The sequence below is a fragment of the Staurois parvus genome, unplaced genomic scaffold (assembly GCF_062004578.1).
Source record: "Staurois parvus isolate SC_StPar_1 unplaced genomic scaffold, SC_StPar_1.0 ptg000445l, whole genome shotgun sequence".
Taxonomy (NCBI): Eukaryota; Metazoa; Chordata; class Amphibia; order Anura; family Ranidae; genus Staurois; species Staurois parvus.
Window position 1 is genome coordinate 741662 of NW_028318241.1, and position 22595 is coordinate 764256.

The 22595-nt window shown below is 40.6% G+C and overlaps 1 protein-coding gene across 1 annotated transcript in view; it reads right to left on the reverse strand.

The window, feature by feature from the left end:
- Positions 1–5204: 5204 nt before the first annotated feature.
- The window catches only part of ZSWIM6 (zinc finger SWIM-type containing 6), a 176416-nt gene continuing 159025 nt past the window's right edge, over positions 5205–22595 (reverse strand). Inside the window, exons 10-14 of the mRNA XM_089688048.1 lie at positions 21771–21906; positions 20551–20708; positions 19172–19335; positions 14178–14259; positions 5205–12266 (exon numbers count right to left, since the gene is read on the reverse strand). Of these exons, the coding sequence (XP_089544174.1) occupies positions 11404–12266; positions 14178–14259; positions 19172–19335; positions 20551–20708; positions 21771–21906 (1403 nt within the window). The 3' untranslated portion in view covers positions 5205–11403. The remainder of the gene's footprint in view (positions 12267–14177; positions 14260–19171; positions 19336–20550; positions 20709–21770; positions 21907–22595) is intronic.

Here is a 22595-nt window from a genome sequence, read left to right on the forward strand (position 1 = left end):
GTGAAATTATCCTTTAAGTTTTTTGAGCACAACTCAATGGTATTTTCATCACACTGACACAAGTTGTTAAATCCTTCTTTTCTTGATTTAAAAGGAAGCAGGGTGACTACATTCCACTGTAAGAAGGCTCTAGCTGTCACATCTTTTTCTTAAGGGCACATTTGTAAAAAGGGCAGATAAAGGGGAAGGAGAACTTGTACACAGCGCCCACATGAAGCCCACCATGAATAATGAACATCACCAACCTCCTGTGTACAAAATTAAAAACTTTCCTTACAATGTCATTGTCGTATGTTTATCCTTATGGCCTTCTCACAGCTGCTCTGTCAAGCTCTGTTTGCAGTGATCCTCACAATGACACTGCTTGACATGGTTGCCTAGCAACGTCTTTGCAGAAGATCCGACATCAGCCATAGGATACCAATACAATGCTGGCTTTTTCATCAACTTGGGGATAAGGATTGGGTGTATATAAACAACCTATGAATAGAGTGCTCCAAGATGAGCCTGCAAAGGCCACAAAACAATACTGTCACCTCATATGTAGGTTTTTAGAGCGGTCTAACGGTGATATTAAAGCCTCCATCCACCCTGTAGAGTAATACTGCTACACGGCGGCACGGGTGTGAAAAATCAAATATATATATATATATACACACACATACATACACGATTTTGCGTTTCCGGGTAGGGGGCGCACGCAAGCCATGCCACTATTTGTGGCCTTGGCTGTCAATTTCCGGGTCCCGCCAGCACCCAGTGATCAAGTAGGATTACCGACGGAGGGAGAGAACTGTAAGTAAACAATACAGTTCTTTCCTCCTGTCAGTTCCTGCACACTGCTATGCATGGCTTTGCCTAGCAGAGCCATGCATAGCAGTGTGCTTACAGTGAAGCACACACACAGTAAAACAGCGTACGGTTAACCCTTTGATCGCCCCAGATGTTAACCCCTTCCTGCTCAGTGTCATTAGTACAATGTCAGTGCTTTTTATTAGCACTGATCACTGTATTGGTGTCACTGGGGATGTCAGTGACACCAAGTCAGTTTCCCCCAGTGTCAGAACGCCCAGTGCAGTCCTGCTATAAATTGCTGATTGCCATTACTAGTAAAAATGAAAAAAAAATCCCAGTATATAAACCAACATTTGTAAACGCTGTAACTTTCACATAAACCAATTAATTTACACGTATTGGGATTTTTTTTTTTATAGCAAAGACAGAATACATTTTGGCCTAAATTTATGACAAAATTTGAATTTTTTTTTTCTTACTGGACATATTTAATAGCAAAAAGTCAAAAATATTGTTTTTTTTCCTCAAAATTGACAGTTTTTTTTTTATAGAGCAAAAAATTGAAAATGCACAGGCGATTAATAAAACCACCAAAAGAAAGCTCCATTTGTTGGGGAAAAAAAAGGACGTAAATTTCATTTGGGTGCTGCATTGCATGACTGCGCAATTGTCAGTTGAAGCAATGCAGCTCCATAATGCAAAAAATGGCCTGGTCAGGAAAGGAGGTAAATCCTCTGGAAGGCAAGTGGTTAAAAAAAAAAAAATCAAGCATGTCATATTTATCTGCTCAGTGTAATGGTTTTGCACGGAGCAGCCCCAATCCTCTTCTCGGGTCTCCCCTGTTGGCACTCCTGGCTCCTCCCCCTTGACCAGTGCCTCCCATAGTAATCCGCTTGCCACTGGTGCATGCTCATTCTCAAGCACCACACATATACAAGTGCTTTTTAATTACGGACCTGAACACAGCTGCATTGTTTTCAATGGAGCCATTCACACTGGTGAGTAAACATGCACTGCATTCAAATCCATAACACAGAATCCAAAAATCTGTCTATGAACATGTGCTTTATGCGCTCATGCATGTAAACGTGTAAATTAAGTCTAAACAAAGGGGTGGGGGATTCATAAAAAAATATGTATACACATCTTTATGCGTTTAAATGCATATATACACAAGTATGTTACTGATCATTATACAGGTATAACATTACTAAAAAAAAAAAAAAAAAATTTATGGCCGTGTGAATGAAGCCTAATGCAGGCCATAGACTGGTCGAAAACTGTCCGTTTTAAAAAAAAAAACAAAAAAAAACCCCCCCCGAAAAATCGGTCATTCAATAGGCCAACGTTACCACCAATGGTAAAAAAAAAAAAACAAACAAAAAAAAAAAACGGCTGATTTTCGTCCCGTCTATGGATGGCATTTAATTACTTCTGTCCCTTGCAGAGAGCTCCGCTATTATATTTGACATGAAAAAGTATTGCGGTTGCAACAATGTTTCAATTTTGGATACAGAGGGTTTTATTTGGATACAAATAGATACATTGTTGCAACCACAATACTTTTCATATAAAATATAATAGCAGACTGGAATTCTTTTTTCTTCTTTTTACTTTTTCTTATTTTTCTTCTTCTTGCAGGTCACGGCTCATGCGCAGATTTTTTATCAGTAAAACGATCGGCCGATTTGCCCATCATTGCTGGGAAAATCGGCTGATCGGCAAAATCGGACGATTTTTTTCCAACTTTACTGATAAAAAAAAAATGTGCCAAAAACCCGAAAAACCTGAAAAATCAGCTGATTTTTGACCCGTCTATGGCCTGCATAAGTGTTGTGTACTTGATAATGGATCCTTACGGGTCCGAAACTGTTGTACAGATATAAGCAACCAACTAAAAATGTTTATAAGGTGCTACAGAATGAATCGTCTTTTTCTGATTGTATAGTGGAGATTGGGTATTCTACTGTCTGCTTTGCACCGTCTGGACTGTCGAATTTAAGGTGAGTGCTGTTCTGATTGCACACCATTTACATCGTATATGAAGTGTTTTTTTTTTTTTTTTTTAATGAAATAGGGGTTGTCATATGTACACATTACTACTGCAAGCGGGACTCTCTACAGAAAACACACTATCGAAGCAAGGCTCCTTGAATGTATATGGTAACATATTTTTAAGGGGAAAACTGCACAAATGCTGATTGTTTTACTCAGTATATATCAAACTTTTTTTCATAAATGGTGACAACAGTGGGCAATCAAAATAAAAGGTGTGTACTGACCTGAGTAGCTGGTTTCCAACATGCCGATCTCGACATCCCTGGACCACCAATCTGAAAGTTCTGATAAGACTCATCATGTTGAGATTACTGCAGAGCTAGACATCTATTTCACATAATTATCTTGCAAGCTATAATTTGGATATTTCATTACAGAAGACTAGCAAGTTTCTTTTGTTTTCCTAGTTTGAAAAATGCCAACGCTTTGAAATATGCTAAATGGAACTTTGGCACTTAGGGCCCATGTACACGGGGCATTTAGAAAACTCTTCTGAACGATGGGAACTGACTGCTGGAAAACGTTGCTTAAAAAACGTCAGTTTAGCCGCATTTACATACCGTGTTTCTGCGCGTTTGCAAGCGTTTTTAAAAGAGAACCTCAGGAGACCCTCCCAAATGCCCAGAATGCACTGAAAAATAGTAAATAATTAACTATTTCAGACATTTTGAGATAAATAGAGAGAGCAGAAGCAGAGAAAGCAGTATGTGTTGAGATGACCTGTCTTTTCTGGTTGTATTCACTATGGATCCCATCATGAGCATAATGCGGCACGTTCTACCACTTTTTCCTTTACACGAAACCTGGAACTGACTGTGCTGGTGTACCGGGTCCATTTGAATACATGGAAAATGCTTTGCATGCATTTCTGATGTTGAAAAAATGCTCTGGACAGCATCTGGACATGGAACAGTTAAAAAATACTTCTAAACGCAAACGCTTATAATCGCGTTTACAAGCATTAGGCATTTGAAACGCCGGTAAAATCTACTCCTGAATGCAAGTTTGATGCGTTCAAAAAAAATGACTGTAAACTCAACTGTCTGTAAATGATGATGTGTACATGGACACATAGGAAAACATTAGGGAGAGTTCAGGGGCTGCTGGAAAAAAAAAAAAAAGCTGAACAGCTCCTGAACGTCAGTTTAGCAGCTGCAGTGTACATGAGCCCTTTATGTACTTGCTTCCCAGCGTGGTCAGTTTTCTGGGTATGCTGGAAGCAGACTGTGGTTGCTGTCATGATCTCCACAACAGCTAATCAGAGGAAGCCTTGTAATCATTGAGGAAATGCAAGGCTTCCTGTGAATGGCTGAGCAGTGCTCAATCCGACTCTTTTGATCCAGTAGCAGATGGGAAGGCCTAGTACAGCTGCTGGAACACAGTACGGTTGTATACTATATGTGGCACATGCTACAAACAGGTTACACAAGACAACGGCTGACAGCAAGCCCATCTATTAAATCTATTAGCACAGGAAGTAGTTTGTTTGGGCCAGCTTGGCCCAAACTATTAAACGTAAACAGAGATAAGCCAGATATAGATGGTTAAAAATTCCTGCTGAACCGGCCAAAGGTGGATCCATGTAAGGGCAAGCTGGTTTATTTATTTCAGGTACTTGTATAGCGCCGTCAATTTACGCAGCGCTTTACATATATATTGTACATTCACATCAGTCCCTAACCCGCAAGGGGCGTACAATCTAAGGTCAATAACTCACATTCATACATACATATACTAGGGCCAATTTAGACAGGATCCAATTAACCTACCAGCATGTCTTTGGAGTGTGGGAGGAAACCGGAGTACCCAGAGGAAACCCACACAGGCACAGGGAGAACATGCAAAGTCGAAGCAGGTGGTGCCGTGGCTGGGATTCAAACCAACGACCCTAGCACTGCCAGGCGGAAGTGCTAACCATTTAGCCACTGTGCTGGTTGTACTATAGTCCATCTAACAACTGATCTCAGTAAAAACAGCTGGTGTTTTTTTTGCATTTGATCACTGTTGGCAGCTATAGCCACCAGCAGTGATCATTGAATTCTTACAGCTGGGAAGCCTCCCATTGTCAGAACACAATAAAAAATACAAGGGGGGGATTGAGTAATTGTCTTTCCTTCAACTCGTGGTTATTAAACAGTTCAGACTACAGTTCTAGCTTCATGCAATCATTCTCTTGCAAACAAATGGGAGTACCTCCTTTAGTCTGCACTTATGCATATAAACGCATCATCAAGAAAGTAAAAATATGCTGAAAATATTTCAGATAAAGATTACATTGACAACACATAGGGAAAGCACGACAGCATCCTGCTAATATCAAATAGCCACAGGCTACCAAAAAGGAAACAGAATCAGCTTTCAAAAAACTAATTTTAATCAAAACAAAAAAATTGTTGATCATTAACAAGTTTATAAAACAGTGATTTAGTTACATAAATAAATTGATATCAGTGTATCAAATCTTAATTACTTTCAACTTCATGAGCATGTTTACATGGGGTGATGAAGTACAACCGTTTTTACCTAGTGTAATAAATAAAATGAACATGAAAATTTTTCTTTTTTTTTTTTCCTAAATAAAAATACTTACAAACATACCTAAAGCATGTTCTCTAATGAAGGGAACAAGAGACACTAGACAACTTTTGCACCGAAACATAAAAAATAAAAACGGCTTTAGAAAGCACGAGGATACAGAACAATTCAGCGAAAAAATTAAAAAGACACAATATTGGAACCAAGAAGTTGGTATTTAATTATATAATGAACAAGTTTGGTAGTTAGATCTCCAGTTTGGTTATTTTAAAGCATTAAGACAAGGCAAGATAGAAGGCTGTTTTTTTTTCTCGAATAAAACAAAAAATTTAAAAAAATCAAATTAAACTAGAGACGAGTTTGAACAGTCATACTACACAACTTTCTGCCCTGCACAAAGTCAAAATACCTACACAGAAATATATATATTGTTATTTGTGCACAACAGGTTAGCTTATTGTTAGCTTGCTGACAAAAGGCGTCATGGATGAATCTCTATTTTTTGGATGTGTTTTTTTTTGTGTTTGGAAAAAATGAAGTGTCTTGGAAGATCTCTCTGCAAGGGAGGCCCCAATCCCCTTTTTTGTGGCATATTATATTCTTAATGCTAAGGCTTTCGGCTCTGGCTGTATACAAAAAGGTCCTTTTAGAAGCATCTTACCGGCTGTGTGCATTGTTAAGAGAGAACTCCAGGCAACACAAAATTCAGTGATACTATATGGTTACATCTATTTTGTGCCTCAGGAATGCAATGTTTGACAGAAGTGCTTTTTGTCCCTGGATGTGTTGTCTGGCAGTGCTGCCGATTCGCTTTTTGATTCAATGATTGACAATACTGCTCTACAAAAGGTGCTGCACCAATAGCAGGAATCCATGCAACATTTCCTTGTGTCGTGCTGTACACACAGGCATTCAGCATGCTCAAGAGCAGCGCATACAACAAATTTTCACAATGCATCTACAAAGCTTACTGCAAGCTTCACACAGCTTTTTCTTTTTAAGGCCCCAACAGGGGCGGACTGACAACTGATGGGGCCCCCGGGCAATAGGGGATCATGGGGCCCCTGTGTCCTTGCCCAAACGCAAAAAAGCCTATGAAAAAGGTACCAGGGGCATCTCATGTGGCCCCCTATTGACCCCAGGCCGTGCCCGAGTTTCCAAATCGTCAGTCCGCCCCTGGGCCTCAATCACACCTGAGTGACTTGAAGAAAGATTTAAAGTGTCTCAATGCTCAACGCTAGGATTTCCATTATATTCAATGGTGTCCATTCACACCTGAGCGTAGTGTCGCTTGAAGCTTGTGACTCACAAAAGTACATGTGCTTCTTTGGGACTTTGAGGATGTTAAACATATCTGAATGGGAATGCTGTCTAACTTGTGGGTCACAGAAGAGCTGTGTTAGCCCTCTCTCCTGTCTCGTGCTCCAGTGCTCACTGGAGCACCAGAGTGCAGTGACTGATGGCCTTGCTCCGAGCAGTCCAAGAGCTGAGCAATCAGCGGTCACATGATCGCTCAGTTCATGGGCTTAGAACTGATGTGGGACAGCTGCAGTATCACACCAATGCTGCAGCATAGAGGCAAGTAATGATTTTTTTTTCTTTGTTCCTCAAAAACTCATACTTGTCCTTTAAAGAGAGCTTTCTGAAGTCTGCTAGCAGCTTTCTTACTGACAAATGAAAGCTGGGATTCTACTTTAAGTCTAGGTTCACACCTATGCGTTTTCTGTTTTGCGGAAACGCACAGCAGTCCGTTTAACGATTTCCTATGGGACAGGTTCACATCTCCACGTTGTCACCCGGTACGTTTTTGGGAAAGGGTCAGGGACTTTTTTTAAACGCAAAAAATTGCATTTGTGGTGCTATAGACTTCAATGGAGATGCAGCATAAAAGCATGTAGTGCGTTTTTGATGCGTTTTGTGCTTTAATCTGCCCAGCAACAAGTTGAAGCAAAAAACCCCACGCAAAACGCATCAAAAACACGGCAAAACGAGTCAAAAACAGATGTAAAAAATGCACTGCAGAAACGGATCAAATGCAAACTACATCGGTGTGAACCTAGCCTAATAGTTTGATTAGTCCAAGCTGAAGCAAACTATTTACATTATATTACTATGCAGCAGCTGTGTGCGTTGTATCAGGCAGCTGGGGCACTAACTTCCCGTCTGCTGCCCAAACAAAATCCGAGTTGTCCTGAATGCTTCTCTGCCGTTCAGGAGATGCTTGTATTTTTATCACCGACTGCAAGGCTTCCACCGACTGGATGAAGAGGAAAGGCCAGCAGACGACACCAAAGACTTCTACCTTGGCCAGTCACGCACACAATGAAGGCATAGTAGTGTAAAGAAAATAGTCAGTTTCGGCCACAACTAATTAAAATCAAATGAAAGCTAGAATTCCACTTTAACGTGGAACTTTAGTCAGAAAGTTAAGTCCTGCTAGCTCACTTCAGGACGGCCCATTTTAGAGGTATAGCTATGTAAAACATTAAATATAAGTGCCTAAGCTGTTTAAAATCCAGTAATACACTGCCTCACCCCACTCTGCACGATCGGTTGTTCTCTATTTTTTGGTGCCGTGCCAAAAATCAGAGCCACTAGAGACTGATCTGCTGACAGCCTAAAGATTTACTGCTGTTACTTACTTTGGGGCTTCAGCAAAATGGCAGCCTCCAGCAAGAAAAAACAAGCAAAGCTGGAGGTCATTTACAGCACACATTCATTCTGGTAGCATAATTAGTATGTGGAATGGGTGATCTTGCTAAAGAACATTTATTTGTTACCAAGTTGTTATGGATAAATTTCCACTTTTCAAGTTCAACAGTTTCAAGTTGTGCTGAAACGTACTAAAAAGGTGGCTAAAACCTGCTCGAAGCTTGTTTAAAGTATTCTTCAGCTCCTGTTTGGAGATGGTAAACAGATTTTGATGGGAATGCTGACTGGTAATTTAAAGTCTTCAATAAAGCTGCCCAAAACTGGCTGAAAGCTTTGTAAATGCTTACTGTACACTGCTCTTCTAAAAGCTGAAGCCTATGTGTACAACTGGAAATACAGTCACCTGTAATCTTTATGAGGGCATGCCGCAGCTCATACTTCAAAGGAGAAAAAAGGTATGCATGAGAGGATCTCGAAAAAGAGAGAGGAGGCACTAAAGAAAGTAAATGATCCACCAATTACAGCAAACATGTGCAAATTGTAAATCAAATCTCAGACAAAATGTTGAAAGTCCATATTAAATCTCGATTCACCACCAATCTTGCTTCAACACTAAAGTGCACACTCCATCCACCACTTACGGAAAGGAGCTCACTGTTATATGGTCACACCCCTATTGCTTGCTACGAGGGTCAAAGAATTCATAAATCTCCATATCCTATAGTAAATCAAGATTAGTATGCTTCTCCATTGAAGAAATATACTAAAACCCCCCCCCCCCAAAAAAAACAAGAATATTTTACTGAGCAAAAAAACAAACTCAAGTTTAACCACTTGCCCTCCTGTGGATTTACTCTCCTTCCTGACCAGGCCATTTTATGTGTTACGGCGCTGCGTTACTTTAACTGACAATTGCACTGTCGTGCAACGCTTCATCCAAATTAGATTTATGTCCTTTTCCCATGAATTGAGCTTTCTTTTGGTGGTATTTGATCACCTGTGCTTTTTTTATTTTTTTGCGCTAATTAGATATATATATATATATATATATATTTATATTAAAAAAATAAAAAAAAAAAAGACATACTTTTGAGAAAAAAACCCAAAAAACAATATTTTGGACTTTTTGCTATTCAACATGTCCAGTAAAAAATGTTTTGCAAAAAAATCAAATTTCATCATTAATTTAGGCCAAAATGTATTCTGCTACATGTCTTTGCTAGAAAAAAAAAATTCCAATATGTCTAAATTAATTGATTTACGTGCAAGTTATAGCATTTACAATTTTTACTAGTAATGGCGGCGATCAGCGACTTATAGCGGGACTGTGGCAGGCATTCTAACACTGGGAGGAACTGACTTGGTGTCACTGACACCAATACAGTGATCAGTGCTTGGAGAAAAAAAAAAAAGCACTTACACTGTACTGATGGCACTGGGCAGGAAGGGGTTAACACGGGGGGCGATCAACTTGTTTCTGTGTCCTTCACTGTAAGCACACTGCTTTGCTGTGTTGTGCAAAACAGTGTGCACAAGCTGACAGGGAGAACGGTTTTGTTTACAACCCCGTCAGAGATGCTTGGCAATCACCAGGCGCTGGCGAGTAATCACCGGCCGGTACCTGGTGATTGACAGCCGCAGCTGCGAATAGTGGCGTGAGTAGGGCACACATGCCCCCTACCCGGAAATGCAAAATCACTCACACACACACACACGCACGCACGCACACACATATGTGTGTGTGTGATTTTGCGCACCTGTGCCGCCCTGTAGCAGTATTTCTGCTATAGGGCAGTAAGGAAGCGGTTAAAAAGCAAACTTCTCACAGTTAACATATGTAACTTGAAAATTTTCACTGAAGTTTGATTTTTTTTTTTTTCTGTAAGCTTTGAATATATTGCATTAAAACATACTTACCTGTGTTAATCTCGACTTGCCATATGATAGAGATTTTGTAATTCTGAATGATACATTTGATCATCATAAGCGTGTCTCACCTTCCTAGCAATGGGGGTCTGAATAAAACGGTGAGCTGTCTTCTATAGCTGGTGGTTGGTTTATGTTCATATTAGATTTGTACTATTTGGATTATCAACATTGTTTTATCTAATAAGATTTGGATAACACTTTATACATTTATGCAATTGTGATACGTGGATCATTTCTATGTTTATTAGTGCTTCCTCTTTCACTACAAATTCAGGGCAGATAATTTTTTCACATTGTAGTTTCTCCTCTAGGAGCAGCATACAACCAAGTTTTTATGACCCAATTTACTTTTACTGAAAATTTTGTTCCTTTAGAGTTCTCCTTTAATGTCAATAATCCTACCAACCTACTAAAGCAAAAGCTAACAACATAAACTATTTCAAAAAGTGTCTTTTTCCCAACCAGTATCAGCCAAGCCATGCAACAAATGGAGGTGGCTCTGCATAGATGCCCAGCATGTTATGATCACCACCTTCGCCAACACTAAAATAAAAAAAAAAAAAAAAAAAAAAAGGCGCATGTCTCACTTTGATATGCTTGCTTCCTTTGTGTTTTAGTTTGTTTAAACCAAGCTACTGCAGCTTCAAGTATCTTGCATTACATAGAATATTCTTTTATAAATTAGTTAATGTTATACTTTGTTTTCAATATTCAGACATATACTATAATATATATACAGTACAATAAATGCTCTCATTCTTTTTTTTTTCTTGATAATCCCTGAGAATGTATGTTGACAGTCGCTAAGTTTCCACATGCACAGTTATTGTGGTGTCATGCTTATAGATGATCTGCATTGCAAAGCCACATTTGGTCAGCCTTAACGTTTTACTATTAGCATTGTTATCTTATTGGGGTTCTGTGGTTGCCAAGGTTGAAATGTAAGTATGAAATAGAGAAGAGTAAAGCTGAATCCATTCGAGGTACTTGTCATAGGATGGAGGGTAGAAGGATTTTTTTTTAGTTTGGTATCTTTTTTTCAAGATTTTTTTTTGTACATCTTTTAAAGCCATTCATGTTTTTTTTTATCTTTGAGGCTGTGAACAAATACAGAAAATGAGAGCTATGTGGGCTTTTGCCACTAGACAACATATACTCAGTGTAAACCAAACCTTGAACCTCTCTCATACACACAGATAACTGAAAATAAAAGAAAAAAAAGGGAAAAGAAAAAAAAAAAAAAAAAAAATTTACACAGACTTTCACAACATGACAATTTTGTTTGCAAACTCAATTGAACTATACACATAATACCGGTGTGGCTCTTTTTTTTTGTATTGTTTTGACTTTTTTTTTTCTTAAGTTAAAAAGGATATAAAGGCAGGCTCAAGTATAAACAAACTTTTCCCCCTCCCCTCCCCCATTCACACATTGTCAACCGAACCGCTCCCGGACCAACATCATCAGTTTCTTTTTCCCTTTGTAAATTTGTTTTAGGTTGTCGATGAACTGTGTAAACTGAATGTGTCCATCGTGAGCCATTAAGAAGGTCTCTCGGGCCTTGCTAAGGAACTCTATAAACTCACTGTAGTGTCGAGGACTGATGTGCGTGAGCCGTGAATGTGTTGTGTTTATGTAGGCCCCAATCGTGGCATCCAAGAGCTGTCGCAAAGGGGATTTGTCCAGTGACATAAGTTTGCCAGAGTTCCTCCGTCCATGAAGTCCCACCATCCCAGGTGTGGTCAAAGTGCACCTGCGCAGAATGTCTGACAGTACTGTTGCGCATTTGACACTTGTAACCACTAGAGGTATTATCGCTGCTAGCTCGTTTTTCCCAAGCGAATGGCTGAGCGCGCATGCCCACAAAACGTCATTAATGGCAGGGTGTGTATCCTGGTTATAACTCAGGTTCAGGTGTGTCATGGCCAACGTAGCCAGTTTGTACGCCCTCATGGGGTAACCACGGTGCTCCATGTACCGTGCTATCGTAAAAAGCTGTGTGTAGCTCATGCCAGTTGTAGCAGCATCCAGGACAATTTGGTAAGCAGTCTCAAAAGCTATGTGATCCTTTTCACATAAAGTAAGTGCTGAGAGGGCACAGTTTTGGGGGTCCTTCATAGCGCACTGGAGCGCAAGCGTCCTAGCACTGCTGGCGAGCTTTTCCTGCTGATGGCAGTCCAGATGCAGGCGAACAATGGTGCTGTTGGACATCACCGTCGTAGCAACAATGCTAGTGGCCTCTGTCGGAGTGAAGAGCGTGAACCAGCTCTGCATGATGCTGTCCAGTGCATAAACTCCTGCAAATGAAAAGAAAACATGTTACGGTCTTATCTTCATGAGGCTTGGATTTCATTACACAGAAGAAAACCCAAACAGCACGGGGCAAACCATAGAAAGCAGACTATGAAATTAAAAGGATAGGTTCACCATTGTAATAAATAAATAAATAATGCTCGTCTTTTTGCAGGTAAAATAAATGTGCATTTTTTTTTTAAAGTAGCAAAGCATTGCACCCGTGATTAGCAGATCACAGGTGCAATCTTAGGCTCCTGAAAACTGTCAGTGTATCTGTCTGTTTGTACCTCGTATGGGCAAGGCAGTTACTGAATGACAGGAAGCATCAATGACCTACCAAGAGCACTCAAAAGTACCCTGGTAGTTCATTACAAACTATAAGCTGTCAGCTGCAAAGTGTGTTGGCATTTGTAGTTCTCCCATTCGCAGAACTCTGTGAATGAATGACGCGGTCAAGTGGGCAAAACCCCGCACAGACATGTATTTTCTTTTTAATTGTGACAGCGGGCCCAGGGAGAAGATCCCTAGGCTGCTTGCACAACGTTGACTCCGGCGTGCTGCTGCAACAGTAACATGCTGCATGTTACATCCTTTAATGAACATAACTCATTTCCACACAACAAAATCTGCTAGTCACCAATGCACACACACTTAAACAATGGGAAAATGACCCAACAGTACAGGAAAGCTCAGCTGAAGTCTGACATGGAAAGTATGAACAGGACCAATATGTCTAGATCTTTAGCAATGGATATACACACACTGATTATTAATCAATATGTCAGCATCCATGTTTGCTACTTTTACACTTATTTTCTTTGGTTTATATCTATTTTAATAAATATCTGCTACCGAGTTATTAAAGACCAGAAAATGTTATAGAGCTCTATTTCACACCACACCTGTGGCACGTGGACATGGTCTCTGTCAAAGTGATATGGGGGAAACTGACAACAGCCAGCAAATCCATGTGCACAATGATTCTCTCCTTAAAAGAAATATAGACCTGGAACAAAAACACCCCTACCAAAAACCCCCTGCCTCCCTGGTCAAAGCCCCTCTCCTTTCCGGTAGGAACAGCTCTAGCAAATTGTCCAGCAGGGCGACATTGGCACCAATGGTTAGAACCCTTGTTATAAAATAAAGGTATCCTTAAAAGGAGAAAGTCATCAGGCGGGCAGGCAGGCAGATCTGCCGCCAAATGTCTAAATGGCACTTAGGCGGAGGGCAGCAATGCCATATTTGCATATTTCAGCACAGGTTTCCAGAAATTAGTTTATATGTTTTAAATTGCTTCTGGTTTCGCAGGTCTGTTTTAATGACTTTGAATTACATATAGAATAGCAGAGAAGTTAGAATCTAAAGAAAAAAAAAAACAAAACCCCAAAAATAACAAATAACAAGCACTATCACCAGAAGATTTGTAAAATTTTCCTGCATGGCATTCACATGTTCATTCCTACCAACTGCATATTACAGAAGAATTCTGGGTAAAGTTTTGTATTAAAAGGAGAAGGGTTAGAGCCTTTACCTTTGCCGTTTGTCAACACTGGAGAAATATCAGTAATTTCCTGTCACAGTGATCACAAAGTGGGGGGAAGTCACTACAGAAGGTCACACACTACAATAAAAACATGGAAAGGCTCTGTCCATTTCACACTCTATACCAAATACATTTTTCTCTGCAGTTGACCTCCCTCCACAGATCAAATGTAGTAGAGACATTTGGAGGCAGCAGAAGTCAGCAGTTGATGACCTTTGATTACAGCCATAATCCTAATCCTGGGAAGGGTTTTCCACTTTCTTGAACACCTACAAGCCCACAAACCATGCTGAAAAGGTTTGTGATAACATCTGCGATACTCCAATATCCGCACATATAAAAGACTCCGACTAGTCTTCATTTTACATACCTACTTCAGTTGCACATGTTACTAGCCATCGGACCATTTCCCGACGACGCCAGTTTAAAGTGGATAAGGTCATACGCATTACCTGCAAAGCAAGAGACCAGTGAAATTACAGAGAAAGGTCTAACATTACACTCACATAAAGTAACTGTACACATCTTATACAGAGTTGTGCATATCGGTCTTCCTAGACATAATGAGGTTGATCTACTGAAACTGGAGAGTGTAAAATCTGGTGCAGCTATGCATGGTAGCAGATCGGCTTCTAACATCAGCTTGTTCAATTAAGCGCTGACAAAATAGCCTGGAAGATGATTCAATGCAGAGCTGCACCAGATTTAGTAAGTCAACCCCAATGACTTTCAGCAGCCATTTGTATCACTTCTTGTTCTAGGGTGACAACACTAACTCACTGAACCCAAAGAGAAGCAGCGTTGTCACCCAAGATTGTGCGCTCCAAATTTGGACTACAAAATAACTTCCACTCTTCTTAACAGAGGGAGGTGTTCTGTAGTTCATAGAAGTAAACGAAACAAGGCTGATAACATGGGAATTAAGTGCAGCAAGGTCAGTGTGTATATACTGTACGTATTTTGAACAAGAGAGTGATCTTTATTTGCTTGGTTCTAACCTGTAGTTGACAGATTGGAGTTCCTACTCTAGAACTCTTCCCTGTGTGTCTGACTGTTTAGGTAGTCTTTGTGACAATGTGCCATGACCAGTTCAGTACTTCCAAAGGCTCTTTATAACAAGCTATAATTTGGTTGCTTGGTACTGGAAGGTATTGCAGGATGCTTGGTACTGGAAGCTATTGCAGGATGCTTGGTATTGGAAGCTATTGCAGGATGCTTGGTATTGGACGCTATTGCAGGATGCTTGGTATTGGACGCTATTGCAGGATGCTTGGTATTGGACGCTATTGCAGGATGCTTGGTATTGGACGCTATTGCAGGATGCTTGGTATTGGACGCTATTGCAGGATGCTTGGTATTGGACGCTATTGCAGGATGCTTGGTATTGGACGCTATTGCAGGATGCTTGGTATTGGACGCTATTGCAGGATGCTTGGTATTGGACGCTATTGCAGGATGCTTGGTATTGGACGCTATTGCAGGATGCTTGGTATTGGACGCTATTGCAGGATGCTTGGTATTGGACGCTATTGCAGGATGCTTGGTATTGGACGGTATTGCAGGATGCTTGGTATTGGACGGTATTGCAGGATGCTTGGTATTGGAAGGTATTGCAGGATGCTTGGTATTGGAAGGTATTGCAGGATGCTTGGTATTGGAAGCTATTGCAGGATGCTTGGTATTGGAAGCTATTGCAGGATGCTTGGTATTGGAAGCTATTGCAGGATGCTTGGTATTTGAAGCTATTGCAGGATGCTTGGTATTGGAAGCTATTGCAGGATGCTTGGTATTGGACGCTATTGCAGGATGCTTGGTATTGGATGCTATTGCAGGATGCTTGGTATTGGAAGCTATTGCAGGATGCTTGGTATTGGAAGCTATTGCAGGATGCTTGGTACTGGAAGCTATTGCAGGATGCTTGGTATTGGAAGGTATTGCAGGATGCTTGGTATTGGAAGCTATTGCAAGATTCTTGGTATTGGACGGTATTGCAGGATGCTTGGTATTGGAAGCGGTACAGTTCAAACACTCCTGATAACACTACTAAAGAGTTGATAGACTGCTTACGGGTACATACTGTAAGTCTCAAGGGAAACCTGTCTTGATTTCGTTTATACAACCTGCCTATTTTTAATGTATGCTATTTACCACTTGGGAAAAGACAAAATTGATTTCACACACACTTTGACAAAGCTATTAAGGATCCCATAGATAACCATTATGAGGAATCAATATTAAACTAAGCCTATACATAGCTTCCATTCTCTATACACAGGCAGAGTCACAAGCGTGACAATGCACAAAACTGCAAAGAAACCTAAAAATGGATCAAATGGGTTACTTAATGTTCTTTAGTTTTGGATGGAAAAAGGGATTGTTTAGTGTTCTGCTGGGTTTTAAATGCGATCCATGGCTGTAGCGGTAGATTCCCCCCAATGCTTCATTAAACCAAGGCACTGCTATGATGAAAACCTCCTGCTTTCGGTCTCTGAAAGGCATTGCTTTATGTATTTCCACATGGAATCCACGTTTATGGTGTCATAGATCCCTGGTGATACTCAATGTGCAGGGGTGGGGAGATATCAATTACGGTGGTCCCCACTGCCATCAGCAACAATACTTGGCATCTTCCAGGTACGGAGGAGCATGTGACATTCCTTGGAAGGGTGCTGGAGACTAGCAGCCAATGGCCAGGTCTATGCACTGTAATATGACCAAGGAAGTGATGTCCCCACTCCCCTCAGGCAATTATATTTCAGAAAGGGCATATAGTAAGCTCTTAGATGGTGCTTCTGGTACACAGAGGGCAGGTTCACTTTAAGCTTCAGGAAAATACAGATAGTTGTAAGACCACATAACCTTCCATAAGGACAGTGAGCTGCAAGTTGTTTCTGGGCACTGTGTGAAACCCTTTCAAGTGCAAATGTAATCAGGTAACAAGCACAACTGGCCATCTTTATTACTTGGGCAGAAGAAAAGCTGGTCAATTTGTGCAGTTTGCATTTTTACAATTACGGGGAGGTAAAAAATTTACTTTACGAAAAGAAACTGTCTATTTTATAGCTGTACATCTTTTTTACAAACCATTTCTATAAAAATATAATGTTGGATTGCTGCACATGTTTTTAGAGATCTGAGCACTTAGTTTGCAATCAGTGTTTAAAAGGTACATCTTGAAACAAAAGCTTAACATGAACCCTAGCATTTGTGTAATCTAAAAGTAAACAAAACCCACCTATCCTTTAACCACTAGCCTATCGGGCACTTATACCCCCTTCCTGCCCAGGCCAATTTCCAGCTTTCAGCGCTGTCGCACTTTGAATGACAATTGCGCGGTCATACAACACTGTACCCATATGAAATTTTTATCATTCTTTTGTGACAGATAGAGCTTTATTTGGTGCTATTTAATCACCTCTGGGATTTTTATTCCTTCTTAAACCAAAAACCACTGAAAATTTTGAAAAAAAAGTTTCTTTGTTTTTGTTATAAAATTTTGTAAATAAGTGATTTTTCTCCTTCACTGATGTGCACTAATGAGGCTGCACTGATGGACACTGATGAGGAGGCACTGGTAGGTGGCACTGATGGGCATTGACAGTCATCACTGATGGGCACTGAAAGGCAGCACTGATATATGGCACTGATAGGCAGCACTGACTAGCAGCACTGATAGGTGGCACTGATTAGCAATGATAGGTGGCACTAACTGGCACTAATGGGTGACACTGAAAAGCAGCTCAGATGGGCACTGGTAGGCACGGATATGTGGCACTGATGGCACTGGCACAAGGCACTGACATAAGACACTGATGGACACTGACAGGTGGCACTGCTGGGGCTACACTGATCATCAGGGTACACTGATCATCAGTGCCCTGATGATCAGTGTACATGTCCCCTCCGCGGAATGCCGATTACTGGCTCTCCTCTCCTCTCGAGCTGTCAGCGTGACAGCTTGTAAAGAGAAAAATACCGATAACCGGAATTTCCCTGTTTACATGTGATCAGCTGTGATTGGACACAGCTGATCACATGACCGAGCCGACATCTTCGGCTCTTTCCGTGATCCGCTGTGTCCAAGGGACACAGCACATCGGCGATCGCCGCACGCTTCCTGAGCCGCGCATTCGCAGTGACAATGGGAGGACGTAATATGACGTCCTCCCAGAACGAGAGAACCACCTTGCACCCGTCATATTACTATATGGCAGGCGGGAGGTGGTTAAAGCCAAAGAAGCATCCTTTGTTTTATCGGCAGTTGCCATGGTGTTGCACATGTGATCAGTTATGCAACCAGCCATTGGATTGACAGTTCAGTTGAGAACACAAGCAACCCTGACAGCTATCATTCATGGCATGCCCTGAATGTAACGGTTTTAGGAAACATAAATTGATGGGTTTAGTTCAGCTTTAACTGCCTGAAATTACTAAAGCAACTGGATGACCTCTAAAAACCAGAAGAATGCCAAATTTCACATGTGCTCTGCAGAAGTTGAGATGAGACGCCCATAGTTTGAAAGATTTACAGCACTAAAACTTATAACATTTTAGAAGTGTCTGCATATCCATCCCCAGTATTCAACAGACAGAGAAGCAGTGGTTCATCTGCTCATCTTGTATCATCAGAATGGAGAAGTATTTTTTCCCATTTTCTGAAGCATGTATGAGCCTTAGACTGCATTCACACTTGAGTGATTTGTAGCTCAAAGCTCAAAAAAACGCAAGCAAAAATCAATTGTTCTCTATGGTGCCTATTCACACCTGATTGCGCAAACAGGCACCATAGAAAACACTTTTTTTTTTCTTTTTTTTTTTTAAGTTTGAGCAGTTTTTGAGCTTCGAACTTCAAGCTACAAATAGCTCAAGTATGAATGCACCCTCATAGAAGCTGCTGCACCGACCCGAGGCCTACAAGTGTGGTCCTCCATGTGATTTTTAGGTTACCACACTAGTGCTGTGTTTGTAAGCATATGGGAGTGCTGGGTACATTGCCACAAGAAATAGACATGGAATTGATCGCTGTAAATAGCAATTCTCTCCTAAGCTCTTCTAAGTAGTAACAGTATGTAAGGGACTTATCCTTCCAAAAACCTTTATATTCTGCACAGTTGCCAGGGCCTGCACCCTAATTATTTGCTGCTTATTAACTTCAAGCTGATGTGTTCTTAAAGTGTACTTCTAACCAAAACATTTGAGAATATGACGCAGTAATGCCAAACCATATATTACATGCAGCATACACAAGGAGATATTTTGGAACTATGTTGCTCTAAATAATTAACCGTCACAAGGTTAAAGAGCAGCTGTCCAAAGACCACTTTTTAACACCCCAATCAAATTTCAGGTAAAGCATTTACTAACCTGAAGGCCCAGCTCCAAAGATACTTTCAAAAGAGTTATATCCGGTAAACTGTCCATTAAAGTCGCAATTTTAAATGCATCCTGTGCAAGTTTAAATATGTGCGATGAGGAGTGGATGTTTTTCTGGATGGATTCTAACACTGTTTCCAGTCGCCTAACATCACCTGCAAGAAGAAAATAATTACCTTTATTACTGTAATTACTATAAAGAAGAGAGACTGCTTATTTCCTTCTAGGAAGGCATCAGGGAAACACATGGCTCTCCAGTGCAGATGAAGAATATATATATTACTAGAAAACAAAGATCATGGAAGAGTCCTACAAAAGCCAAGAAAGGGAAACTACAGTACTAGAGCCTGAACCTTTCAAAAGCATGTCAGTCATGGCAGCTCCCTTTTAAACAATGCTATGTTTACACATGGACAAAATAGAAAAAAGAATTAAAAAGAGAACTGAAACAAAACTATTAGGCTAGGTTCACACTACTGCATCTGTGATTTTATCCAATTTCAGTGCAATTATGTAGTGTGACTACTTTGTTCTTACTGCAGGACCAACTTCCTGTAGCACAGATGTCAAAGAGGTACTCCCATAGGTTGTGGTGCAGGTACAAACAGACCTCTTATGAATCTATGCACCAGTTGGGCCCCATTCATACCAGAGCATAATTTGTTTGTGCATTTTTCTGCTCGTTTGTTGCGCATGTTTGTGCGTGGTTTGTTCAGGGGTTTTTCCGGGCTTTTATTGTGTTTTGGCATTTTTGTATTAGCCAATAGAGAAAAATTTCATCTGTGACATTTGTTGCCATGCCTGGTGCGTGTTTTCATTCCCATAGAAATACATGAAACCGCGCTTGCACGACCAAGAGCGTTTTTCAACCTGCCCGAATGGACCTACAAAACTTGCTCCAAAATTTTTTTTAGCTTCAGGCGACTTGCAGTGGGCAAGTGAACCATCTCCATAGAATAATACTGATGTTTCTTTTTTCTCCCTGAGCATTTTGGAAGCTTCATGCTACAAAAATACTCAGGTGTGAATGGGGCCTTAGGGAAAAATCACACTACAGCACCACCATGGTAGCAATAAAATTGGTGAAAGCAAAGAAACGTTGCACTTCAGTTGGCAACATTAGTCTAGCCTTGTTCTAACTGGCCCTCTATGTAACAAATCTACAACAGAACAGAAAAGCAATACCAAATGTTTGCTAGTAGGTATTGCTTGTTTTCATCTAGTTTCTAAATACCAAATTCTGACATATTTCTGCCTGACTTGGCACAAGCAGCTTTAGACAGATACACTACATTCAGTTTAAAAAGGGGAGAAAAAAAAAAAGAAGTTCTGGCTTAGAAAATACTAGCAAGCTGTCCATATCACTGTACCTTTGGCTGCGGTCAGCATTGTAGATGCCAGCTCACACTGCTGCGACTCAATATGACTCAGGGTGAACCAACGGGGATAACGGTTAGGAACAACTGAGGCGATGTGGTGCGGGCGGGACATGTCTCCAGTGGGAGCCGTGGATTCCAACACTAGCAACCTGCAGACACAGAGACTTCACTGTGAAAAAAGTATGAGCCAAGGGCTCCAATCAGCTGAACAGAGGACAAGGCACAATCTGAGCATGCTGGGAGGAGGGAACTAGAATACTTCTACTGAATACTCAATTACTGTAATTTTCACCTGCAAAAAAAAAAAAAAAAAGAAAAAAAAGAAATATATATATATATATATATATATATATATATTATATATATACATACATACATACATACATATATACACACACACACACTTTTTTTTTTTTTACTTGTTCCTCATTTCTATTTGGAAGTGCATACATTCCCCCCCTTATTGGCCATCAGTATATGTGTTTTCTGCAACCCTGCAGAATTGCTGGATAACCAGATACCCTAGAGATTTCAGTCTGAGCTTAAAAAATAAATAAATTATATTATAATATATATATTTATTACAGTGTATACATACACACATACATACACCCTGCAGTCTGTCAAAATCCCAGTAAGAACCATGATTTGAGCAGCACAGTGGCTAAATGGTTAGCACTTCCGCCTGGCAGTACTACGGTCGTTGGTTCGAATCCCAGCCATAGCACCACCTGCCTGGAGTTTGCATGTTCTCCCTGTGCCTGCGTGGGTTTCGTCCGGGTACTCTGATTTCCTCCCACACTCCAAAGTCATGCTGGTAGGTAAATTGGATCCTGTCTAAATTGCCCTTATATGTGCATGTATGAATGTAAGTTAGGGACCTTAGATTGTACACCCCTTGAGGGTTAGGGACTGATGAGAATGTACAATATATATGTGTAAAGTGCTGCATAAATTGACGGCGCTATATAAGTACCTGAAATAAAAATAAATAAAAATGATCTAGGATTACATTATTAGATGGTGAAAAAGAAATGTTTTTGAAAAGGGCAATTTTCCTCTTTACTCTCAAACGGATCATATCAAAGCTAATCTAGGTGCATGTGCACTTCAAGTTCATCATTATGTTTGGCTAGACAGGAGAGGGTGGAAATCATAAATTTTTGTCAGGTAGCAATTTAGATGCATTAACAAACTTGGCCAAGACAAACCTCATTGCTCGCAGTGCAATTTTGTATGCCAGTTCAGCATCGTGAGGTAGGAGGGAGGTGAAGAGATACTTGGCAAATGTGTGCATTGGAATACTCTCTCGATGGATGATTTCACCCAAACCACTGTATGGTCCAGCTGTAAAGAGAAGACATGACTTCATCAAGATCACAGCTCTCACTTCTTATTCTAAATGCATGTAATATTTCAGACCTGCAAGGACAACAAAGAAGCAATCAGAAGTGGTGCTTACAATCCAATGTTGCACCTGTACCATGCATTTACCTTTACCACACTGCCCGGTTCTTTTCAATGCTCTGGAGACACTACAGAGTCTGCTGGAGATAGTCTAGATCAGGGGTAAGCAAAGTCATCACTCCAGCTGTTGTGAACTGCAAGTCCATTAAGGCACTGCATGACTGACAGCCACAGGCTTGACAGGCTTTGCAGTTGGACTACAGCTGGAATGCCGAGGTTGCCTACCCTTGATCTGAATCTTTGGCGAAACGCAAATACATTTCTGCCCCCAGATCTCACGAGGAGGAAAAGATACCAAGACACCCCAGATACATGGACAAAACAGTCCGGGAGTTCAACCACAACACTGCAGGCAGAGAAGGTAAAGGACACAGCTCAGCAGTGTTGTGATTGACAGGATGGTTCCTTGTTAACGATTTCTACTACACGGGTAAGATCCTTATAATTTCAGTAGCCGCTTTTCTGTGAACAGATGTCATCAGATCAGGGATCACAAAATGCTGCTGTGATCTGTAAGTATCCAAGGCCAAACTGCTCATTCTGAGGCTGCAACATTTTTACATATTTAA